This window comes from Mesoplodon mirus (assembly GCF_964341445.2).
Source record: "Mesoplodon mirus genome assembly, chromosome: 4".
In the NCBI taxonomy this organism is placed as follows: domain Eukaryota; kingdom Metazoa; phylum Chordata; class Mammalia; order Artiodactyla; family Ziphiidae; genus Mesoplodon; species Mesoplodon mirus.
The window spans coordinates 30,134,792-30,146,355 of record NC_138979.1 but is presented as its reverse complement, the minus strand read 5'-3'; the positions used below and the strand labels follow the sequence as shown (position 1 = coordinate 30,146,355).

At 38.7% G+C, this 11,564-nt stretch overlaps 1 protein-coding gene across 1 annotated transcript; it reads right to left on the bottom strand.

Moving 5' to 3' along the window:
• Positions 1-8,066: 8,066 nt before the first annotated feature.
• LOC309802597 (ornithine decarboxylase-like) lies at positions 8,067-9,892 on the bottom strand (the record flags this gene model as incomplete). Its single annotated transcript, XM_082618281.1, is given in 3 exon segments — positions 8,067-8,576; positions 8,578-9,049; positions 9,421-9,892. Coding segments are annotated over 3 exon segments (1,386 nt in total). The 5' UTR covers positions 9,825-9,892.
• Between the last annotated feature and the right edge of the window lie 1,672 nt (positions 9,893-11,564).

Genomic DNA, 11,564 nt, shown 5'->3' with positions numbered 1-11,564 from the left:
GACCAGGGCTCAAACCCGTGTCCCCTGCATTGGCAGGCGGATTCTTAACAACTGCACCACAAGGGAAGTCCCTCAGACATTTAAATAAATGAAATTATGCCATTTGCAGGAACATAGAAAACCTAGAGATAATCATACTAAATAAAGTAAGTCAGAATCAGAAAGACTAATACCATATGATATCACTTATAGGTGGAATCTAAAAATACACACCATTGAACAAATAAGAGAACACATAAACTCAGGGACTCATGGACTTAGAAATCACACATATGGTTAACAAAAAGGAAAAAAGGGGGTCAAAGGATAAATTAGGACAATGGAAATAATAAATATGCAGTTTTCCAATAAAAGAGATAATCAACAAGGACCTATGTATACCAGGGAGTTCTACCAACAGTCTCTAGTAACCTATATGGGAAAAGAAGCCAAAGGTGCATAGAATATATGGATATGTATAAGGGAAAACGATTCACTGTACCTACAACATACTCTACACTGTACATCAAAGTTCCACCAAGAAAAAATAAAAATTATTCTAATTAAAAATGTGGCAATGAGACACAAGATTTGGGTGTTTGTACTGTCACATTCCACTCTAATTTAGAAGCCCCAAACGGAATTTCCCCTTAGTGTCTGGTTGCCGGGGTAACCAGAGTAGGTCCCGAGGAAATACTGACGCCTAGTGGCCATTTCCCGCAAAAGCAACCTCAAAACGCTTGCTTAGGGGCACTTTGTATTCATAACGACTTCAGGGCCCAACATGATACCTGACATCAACAAATGTCCAGGCGAAAGTGTTTGAAAATCATTGAAAAGGGGGCAGACATTCAAGAAGGCAATTGAATCAGGTAAATTCTACTCACACGGGTATATGAAGAAAAAGAGCCTGTAAAAGCACATTCAGCGTAGCAATTAGCAGAGACATGCAAATCAAAACTACAATTAGAGATCACTTTGCACCGCACTAAAATGCCATCACCAAACTTTACAGTGAATAAATGGTGGAGAGGGCATGGAGCAAAGGAAATCCTTTTATGGAGCTGGTGGGAAATAAATGGTAACAGCCACTATAGAGAACATTAAAGATGTGCCTTTAAAAGCTAAAAAGAGTGCTACCCTATGATTCTGCAGAGTTTCCCCTAAGATTATAGGCTGACAAGTCCAGAATTCGAAAACACACATGCACGCAAGCGTGCACGGCACCACCATTTACAATACCCAAGATGAGGAGACATACAAAATGTCCACGGACAGAAGAATAGATAAAATAGAAGTGACGGGCTTCCCTGGTGGCGCAGTGGCCCCAATGCAGGGGACACGGGTTCGAGCCCTGGTCTGGGAAGATCCCACATGCCGTGGAGCAACGGGGCCCGTGAGCCACAACTACTGAGCCTGCGCGTCTGGAGTCTGTGCTCCGCAACAAGAGAGGCCGCGACAGTGAGAGCCCCGCGCACCACGATGCAGAGTGGCCCCCGCTTGCCACAACTGGAGAAAGCCCTCACACAGAAACGAAGACCCAACACAGCCATAAATAAATAAATAAGTAAATAGAAGTGATACATGTACACAATGGTATACAATTCCTCCATGCAAAAGCATGAAATAATGCCAATTGCAGGATCATAGATAAACCTAAAGATGATCATACTAAGTGAACTAAGTGAGATTCAGAAAGACAAATATTATATGATCTCACTTATACCTGGAATCTATACATATACATAATTGAAATAATTGAAAAACATAAACAGTCTCAGGGACTTAAGAAAAATCTAAACTTATGGTTACCTAATGCGACAGATGGGGTCAAGGGATACATTAGGACAATGGGATTCAAAATACAAAATATTTCGTATAAACTGGATTTTCCATAAGAATCTCTGTATACCTAGGAATGGCTATCAACACTCTCTAATAACCTAAATGGGAAAAGAAACCGAACATGTATAGATATATGTATACTTATAACTGAAAATGGCTCTGTATTCCTCTGACATAAATAATACTGTATATGAATGTATTTACAAAAAAAAGAGAAATTAATCTAATTAATTAAACTGTTATAATGAGATACAAGATTTGAATGCTGGTTCTACACGTTCGTCTCTAACTTACAAGCTCCAAACAAGATGTCCCCTAAGGCTCAGATTGCTGGCTTAAGGAGAATTGGGTCGGAAGAAATCTTGCGCCTTAAGAACGTTTACTGCAAAAGCAACCTCAAAAAGATGCTTCTGGGCACTTAATATTTCCAAGGACTGCTGGGCTCTAAATGGTATCTGAGATCACAAAATGTCCAGACTTAAGTGTTTCATAATCAACGAAAACAGGGCCGACTTCCAGCGAAAGCATTTTCAACAGGTAAATTCTACTCACGCAGAATATGAATAAAAACAGCCCATAAGCACATGCTCAACATAATAATTTGCAGACACGTGCAAATCAAGCTCACCACGAGGAGTCACCTTGCACCTGTCAGAAGGCCATCATCAAAAATTGACAATGAATAAATGATGTAGAGGGCACAGAGAAGTGCAAACCCTTTTACTGTGCTGCTGGGTTGCAAATTCTAACAGCCAATTTAGAGAACATTATGGAAGTGCCTTCAAACTTAAAATTAGAGCTACCATAAGATTCGCCATTGGTACCCTAAGTGTATATGTGGAGATAACCAGAATTCGAAAAGACAAATGCACCCAAGTGGGCACTGCAGCACCCTTTACACAAGCCAAAACATGGAGGCACACAAAATGTCTATGGCCAGATGAACAACTAAAGAAGTGACACATGTTTGCAATGCAATATGACTCAGACATTTAAATAAGTGAAATTTTGCCATTTGCAGAAACACGGAAAACCTAGAGATAATCATACTAAATAAGGTAAATCAGAATCTTAAAATCCAATATCGTATGATATCACTTCTAGCTGGAACTGAAAAACACACACCATTGAACCAATTAGAGAACACTGAAACAGACTAAGGGACTTGGAAATCAAACAAGTGGTTACTACAAAGGACAGGAAGGGTGAAGGGATTAATTAGGACGATGGAAATAACAAATACGCAGTATTTCCAATAAAAGGGATAATCAACAAGGACCTATGTATACCAGGCAGTTCTATCAACACTCTCTAGTAACCTATAAGGGAAAAGAAGCTGAAGATGCATACATATATGTCTGTGTATAAGGGGAAAATATTCACTACACCTACAACATACACAACATTGTCCATCAATGTTCCTTCAAGAAAAAATAAAAATTAATCTAATTAAAAATGTGGTAATGAGACAAGATTTGGGTGTTTGTACTGTCACATTCCACTCTAGGTGAGAAGCCCGAAACAGAATTTCCCCTTAGTGTCTGGTTGCCGGGGTAACCAGAGTTGGGTCCGAGGACATACTGCAGCCTAGTGGCCATTTCCCGCAAAAGCAACCTCAAAACGCTTGCTTAGGAGCACTTTGTATTGACAAGGACTGCAGTGCCCTAAATGATACCTGACATCAACAAATGTCCACGCGAAAGTGTTCGAACGTCACTGAAAAGGGGAAGACGTTCAAGAAGGCAATTGAATCAGGTAAATTCTACTCGCACGGGTATATGAATAAAAACATACTCAACACAGCAATTAGCATAGACAGGCAAATCAAAACTACAGTGAGAGATCACCTTGCACCGGAGTAAAAGGCCATCACCAAAATTAAAAATGAATGAATGGTGGAAAGGGCATGGAGAAAAGGAAATCCTTTTATGGAGCTGGTGGGAAATAAATGGTAACAGCCACTATAGAGAACATTAAAGATGTGCCTTTAAAAGCTAAAAAGAGTGCTACCCTATGATCCTGCAGAGTTTCCCCTAAAATTATAGGCCGACAACTCCAGACGTAAAAAAAACACACGCACCCAAGCGGGCACAGCAGCACCATTTACAATACCCAAGATGTGGAGACATACAAACTGTCCATGGACAGATGAACAGATAAAAAAGAAATGATCCATGTACACAGTGGTATACAATTCCTCCATGCAAAAGAATAAAATAATGCCAATTGCAGGAACATAGATAAACTTACAGATAATCATACGAAGTGAAGTAAGTGAGAATCAGTAAGACAAATATTATATGAGCTCACTTATAGTTGGAATCTATAAAGACACAGCATTGAAATAATTGAAAAACATAAACAGTCTCAGAGAGTTAAAAAAAACCCCAAACTTATGGTTACCTAATGGGACAGAAGGGGTTAAGGGATACATTACGATGATGGGATTAAAAATACAAAATATTTCATATAACTAAATATCAACAAGAATCTATGTATACCTAGGAACGACTATCAACACTCTCTAATAACCTACATGGGCAAAGAAGCCAAACATGTATACATATGTGTATATGTATAACTGAAAATGGTTCTGTATCCCTACAACATACATAATACTGTATATCAATGTTATTCCAAAAAAGATAGAAATTATTCTAATTAATTAAACTATCATAATGAGGCACAAGATTTGAGTGTCTGTTCTGCACATTCCTTTCTAATTTATAAACCCCAAAGAGGATTTCCCATAAGGCTCTGGCTGCTGGCCTAAGCAGAGTTCAGTCAGGAAATCCTGCGCCTCATGAACTTTTCTCGCAAAGGAACCTCAAAAAGATTTCTTATGAGCACTTAATATTCCCAAGGACTCCTGGGCTCTAAATGATACCTGACATTACAAAATGTCCAGGCTTAAGTGTTCCAAAATCATTGAAAACAGGGCTGACTTTCAAAGGAGACATTTTCAACAGGTAAATTCTACTCACATTGGTTATGAATAAAAACAGCCCATAAGCACATGCTCAACATAGCAGTTAGCAGAGACATTCAAATCATAATCACAATGAGGGATCTCCTTGCACCGGTTGGAAAGGCGATCATTGAAAATGTACAATGAATAAATGATGTAGAGGGCACGGAGAAATGCAAACCCTTTTACTGTGCTGGCAGGCTGCAAATTTTAACAGCCAATTTAGAGAACAACATGGAAGTACTTTCAAACTTAAAATTTGAGCTACCATATGATCCTCCATTGCCACCCCTAAGAGTATATGTGCAGAAAACCAGAATTTGAAAAGACATATGCACCCAAGTGTACACTGTAGCACCATTTACACGAGCCAAAACATGTAGGCCCACAAATGTCTAGGCTGAATGAACAGATAAAGAACTGACACATGTAAGCAATGCAATAACACTCAGACATTTAAATAAATGATATTATGCCATTTGCAGGCACATTGAAAACCTAGAGATAATCATACTAAAGAAAATTAAATCAGATTTTTAAAATCTAATATCATATTGCTTATAGGTGGAATAAAAAAACACACAACATTGAACTAATTAGAGAACACTGAAACAGGCACATTGAGTTGGAAAACAAACATATGGTTGCCAAAAAGGACAGAAGGGGTCAAGTGATAAATTAGGAGGATAGAATTAACAAATACACTGTATTCCAATAAAAGAGATAATCAAAAAGGACCTATGTATACCAGGGAGTTCTATCACCACTCTCTAGTAACCTAAATTTGTTCTCTAAGTCTGAGTTTTTCTGTTTTTTTGCTGGGTCCTCAGCATGAGAGATCTTAGTTCCCCAACCAGGAATTGAATCCACACCCCTTTAGAGCCTTAACCACTGGACTGTCAGAAAAGTGGTTTTTGTCATACTGAGTGAAGTCAGTCAGACAGTGAAAGAGAAATATTGTATGATATTGCTTATATGTTCAATCTTAAAATAATAATAGAAATGAATTATTTACAAAACAGAAAAACTCACAGACTTAGAAAACAAATTTAGGGTTCTGGGAGGGATGGGTGAGTGGGAGGGTTAGTTAGGGAGTTTGGGATTGACATGTACCCACTGTAATATTTATTTATTTATATTAAAAAAATTTTTTAAATATAGAGAAAGACCCAACACAGCTAAAAATAAATAAATATAGAGAAAGACCCAACACAGCTAAAAATAAATTAATTAAAAAAAATTTTTTTTTAAATTTTTCACACGAGAACATGGTTTCTTTTATTTATTTATTTATTTTTGGCTATGTTGGGTCTTCTTTTCTGTGCGAGGGCTTTCTCTAGTTGCAGCAAGTGGGGGCCACTCTTCATCGCGGTGCACGGGCTTCTCACTATTGCGGCCTCGTTACGGAGCACAGGCTCCAGACGCGCAGGCTCAGTAGTTGTGGCTCACGGGCTTAGTTGCTCCACTGCATGTGGGATCTTCCCAGACCAGGGCTCGAACCCGTGTCCCCTGCATTGGCAGGCAGATTCTCAACCACTGTGCCACCAGGGAAGCCCCCCCACTGCTATATTTAAAATGAATAATAAACAAGGACCTACAGTATAGCGCAGGGAACTCTGCTCAATATTATGCAACAACCTAAATGGAAAAGAATTTGAAAAAGAATAAATACATGTATATATATAACTGAATCACTTGTCTGTACACCTGAAACTAACACAATATTGTTAATCAACTATACTCCAATATAAAATAAAACTTAAAAAGAAGTTTATGTTAATTGTTGACAAGGGCTTACAATTACTCTTTCATTATTTTCTGTTGGTTGTTGTAGTTCCTTTGTTTTTGTTTTGTTTTTGTTTTTTTGGTTTTTTTTGATGTGGTATGAATTCACTCTTTTTCTGTATCTTTTGTGTAACTACAATAGAGTTTTTCTTAGTTTCCATGAAATGTACATAAAGTATACTTAAGTTAATAATAACTAATCTTTAACTTTATAAAATAACAATTTTAGGTACATTTTATATATATTTCCTCATTATTTTATGTAAACAATATATTATCAATCTCCAGAAAAACATCTGTGTATATATACATACAAATATATACAAATATACACATATCTATATCTATCTCTCTATATATATCTCTACACACAAATATACATATGTATACATATACACATATGTGTATTGGAATTTTTTAATTGATATAAAACATTTGTTATTATATTTAAGGAAATAGCTTGATTTTCTTTTCCTTCAAATCTGTATTATCTATATAAGGAGTTCATGGTAATTTTTTTATATAGGCTTTTCTCATGTGTTGTTAGTTTTTTTGTGTGTGTGTGGTACGCGGGCCTCTCACCATTGTGGCCTCTCCCGTCGCAGAGCACAGGCTCCGGACGTGCAGGCTCAGCGGCCATGGCTCACGGGCCCAGCTGCTCCATGGCATGTGGGATCCTCCCGGACCGGGGCACGAACCCGCGTCCCCTGCATCAGCAGGCGGACCCCCAACCACTGCGCCACCAGGGAAGCCCCTAGATTTATTTTTATTTATTTTACTTTATACTTGTAAAATTAGAGGCTTCCTTTTTATGTACTTTGTAACTGCTTGGAATGTGCCTGTATGAATTGTGTACTATATGCTTATGTTATACTCTTTACTATATTTTGTTGTCTTATTTTCTGTAACAAATTTCCATTGATTCCTTGGGCTTACTAGATATACATCCATATGCTCTGCAATTGGAGGTGATTTTAATCCTTTTCCAATGGTATTTTTTTTACTGATACCTCAAAGTGTAAGTAAGTTGGGTGTTCATGTCTCCTAGTGATCTCTCTGACAATGAGAGGAAATTATTTATTATTTATCTGTAGGTGAACTAGTGTTGGGGGTCTGTGATATTTCTTTGAGTACATATGCATGAATTTTTTTTTTTATTTCAAGATACTTTATTTTAAAACAGGCCACAACACTAAGCTTCTGGCCCATTCTGCCAATGCACAAGCTACAAATGCTTGCTCAGCAGCTGAGGGGCACGCTTTAGTAGCATGTTTGAAAAGTGAATAAAAATCCATATAAAACAAATATTCAAATAGTTTCCATAGGAACACAGGTAAGTGTGACCCCATCGCCTAGTCTTCCACATTGTTGCATCTGTGCCAACCCTATTTACATAGACATCTCAAAACTCACAGTAATTAAGTTAAATGGTCCCCCCCAAACCCTTAAATCAAGCTAAACTCGCAGTTAACAGCTACAAGAATGGCATCTACACATTAATAGGAGCTGAAGCACAGGCTGCTGGGTGCCATTTCATTCCACTCTTCCAAGCACAAGACACAGGCACAGTGCCAACATCTTGCTCCTCTACACTGGGTGGGAAATCGTGGTTCTGGATTTGCTTCATCAGTTGCCATGTTGGCCCTGGCATCACATAGTAGATGGTCGGTCTCTGGAATCCATTGAAAGTGGAAGCAGCAGCAACAGTGTAAGCACCCATGTTTTCAAAGAGCATCCAATCGCCCACATGCATCTTGGGCAAGTTACAGTGCTCAACCAGGCAATCCAGGCCATCACAGGTCTGTCCTGAGATGCTGGATGAATAATACTGCTCATCTGGTTTGGGTCTCTTCTGCAGAAGAGGCTTCACGTGTGCATTTTCGTAGAGGATGCAGCTGAATGATCCATATTCTCCATCATTCACATAATACATAAATGTCTGTTCACTTGACTCATCTTCATCATCACAGCCTGTCTGTTCCTTTAATACGAGTTTTTTTGGCAATGATATTAACTGCTAGCATGAAAGCTGATGCAACATAGTATCTGCCTGGCTCAGCTATGATTCTCACTCCAGAGTCTGATGGAAAATACTTGTCCAACGCTGGATTGATTACACTGGTGATCTCTTCAAATTTAAGCTTTACATCCTCAGATTCAGGAAAGCCACCACCAATATCAAGCAGATACATGTCAAAACCAACCTCAGTTCCTATGTCAAAGTCACAGTGGGCATCAGAGATGGCCTTCACAAAGGTCTCCGGATCAGTACAACCACCTCCCACGTGGAAGCTGACACCAATGACAACAATATCTAGCTCTTTCGCCCGTTCCAAAAGAAGCCTGCTGGTTTTGAGTGTGGCACCAAATTTGACACTGAGGCGACAGACTGCTTTGGAATCATCAGTGGCAATCCGCAAAACCAACTTGGCCTTTGGATGTGCCCTGGCAACTTTCATCAACTCAACTTCACTATCAAAAGTCATCATCTCGGGCTTCCCTGGTGGCACAGTGGTTAAGAACCCACCTGCCAATGCAGGGGACATGGGTTCGAGCCCTGGTCCAGGAAGATCCCACATGCTGCAGAGTAACTAAGCCTGTGAGCCACAACTACTGAACCTGCATGCCACACTACTGAAGCCCGGGCACCTAGAGCCCGTGCTCCACAACAAGAGAAGTCACTGCAATGAGAAGCCCACGCACCGCAATGAAGAGCAGCCCCTGCTCGCAACAAAAGAAAGCCCGCGTGCAGCAACGAAGACCCAATGCAGCCAAAAATAAATAAATACATACACACATACATACATAAATTAATTAATTAATTTTAAAAAAACCAAACAAACAACAAAAAAGTCATCATCTGGACTCCATTATTGGCAGCGTATTTAATCTGAGACACTTGTTCACAAGGATTTGCATAGATAATCCTCTCTGGAGGCACCCCGAGACTCTGCACCAACTGGATTTCAGTCTTGCTGGCATAGTCAAATCCTGTCCCTATGGCAGCTAGGGTCTTCACTATGGTTCTGCTATCATTGCATTTGACTACGTAAAAGGGGGTGACCCGAGGAAGAGCTTTAAACCATCTCAGATGTTTCTTTAGAATATCTCCCAGGTCCACAACATAGAAGGCATCCTTATCATCAAAAGAAGAAACTTCATTAATTTTTTGGTCCAGAATGTCCTTGGCAGTAAAGCCTTCATCCAAGAAATGGCAGTCAAACTCTTCATTACTAAAGTTGTTCATGGTTTCTTGATATCTTTCTGAAACAACAAAATGGGAAACTAAGAGATGAAATTTAAAGAAATTAAGCCAGCTTTCACAAAGGCAATGAATTCTCCCGGAATTCCAAGTCCCGCTGAAGATACGTGTGCCCTCGGTGCAGCAGTGAAAATGTTCTGACAAACGCACAATCTGCTGTCCACCTTAAAGTGTCGGGCACCACGGGCAGACCCCACGGAGATTAGACGCCGTTGCCGCCGAGCGCGCAGGACCGCCGGCCGCCCTGCCGCTGTCCCCGCTGCCCTGTCAGCCACCCGCCGCCTCGCTCCCTCCCACGGAGAACCACCGTCCGGAGGTGGTGCCGGAGCGCTGGCAAAGGGGCGGCGGCAGCGGAGGCTGAGGGGACTGCCCTCTTCTTTAATTTTATAATTATTACCTGTAGAATTCTACCATGCTCCTTTGTCTGTACCTGTCACTCTGATCACATGCCTTTCCTAAATTTATAAGCTGATTAATTATATTAATATATTTCCTAACAACCAAAACATTGGAGTTTTGGTGTAGAATTCACTTAATCTTGCTATAATTTTTTTCTGAAGTTAGGTTTATTAAGGTATTATTTATATTTTTTAGTAGGTTGCCTTTTTATTTTGTTGGTGTTTCCTTTGATATACATAAGCTTCTGAGTTTGATGTCCTCCATTTTGTTATTTCACTTTTGTTGGTTTTGATTTTTTTGTCCATTTCAAAATATCATATCCAAGACCTAGGTCAAGGAACTTACTGCCTTTATGAGTTGTTCTTCTATGAGTTTTATGGTTTTCCATCTTCCATTCAAGTCTTTAACCCTTTTAAAGTTATTTTTTCTGTATGGTGTAAGATAGTGGTCCAGTTTCATTCTTTTGCATGTGGCTTCCCAGTTTTCCCAACAACATTTAATAAAGGAATTATCATATTTCTCAATTGTATATTCTTGGCTTCAGTGTCATAAATTAATTACCATATATGCTTAGATTTGCTTCTGTGCTATTGTTTCCATTGATCTATGTGGGGTTTTTTTTATGCCAATGCCATACTGTTTTTATGACCATAGATTTGTAATAGAATTTGAAATCTTGAAGCATGAAGCCTCCAGTTTTTTTTTCTTCTTTCTCATGATTTCTTTTGCTATTTGGATGCTTTTGTGGTTCTGTGCAAATTTTAGAATTGTTGCTTCTATTTCTGTGAAAAAAATGTGATAGAAATTGTGATAGGGATTGCATTACACCTGTATATTACTTTGAGAAGTATGTACATTTTAATAATATTTATTCTTTTAATTAATGAGCAAATACTATCTTAACATTTATTTTGTTGTCTTCAATTTCTTTCCGTAATGTCTTGTAGTTTTCAGAACACAGGTCTTTCACTCTCTCAGTGAAATTTATTCCTAGGTATTCTTCTCATGCCATTGTAAATGAAATTCTTTTCTTTGTTTCTTTCAGATATTTTGTTATTAGTGTACAGAAAAGCAACAGATTTATGTATGTTGATTTGGTATCTTCCAACTTTATTGAGTTTATTTATTAGTTCTACCATTTTGGGTGTTAGTCATATATAAGATCATGTTTTCTAAAATGAGAGAAAGCTTTACTTCTTCATTTTGGATGCATTTTTATTTCTTGATTTTGTTTCAGATTGCTCTGGCTAGGACTTCAGTACTGTATTTAATAAGAGTAGTGAGCATGGATACCCTTATCTTGTTCCTGATTACAAAAAAAAGCTT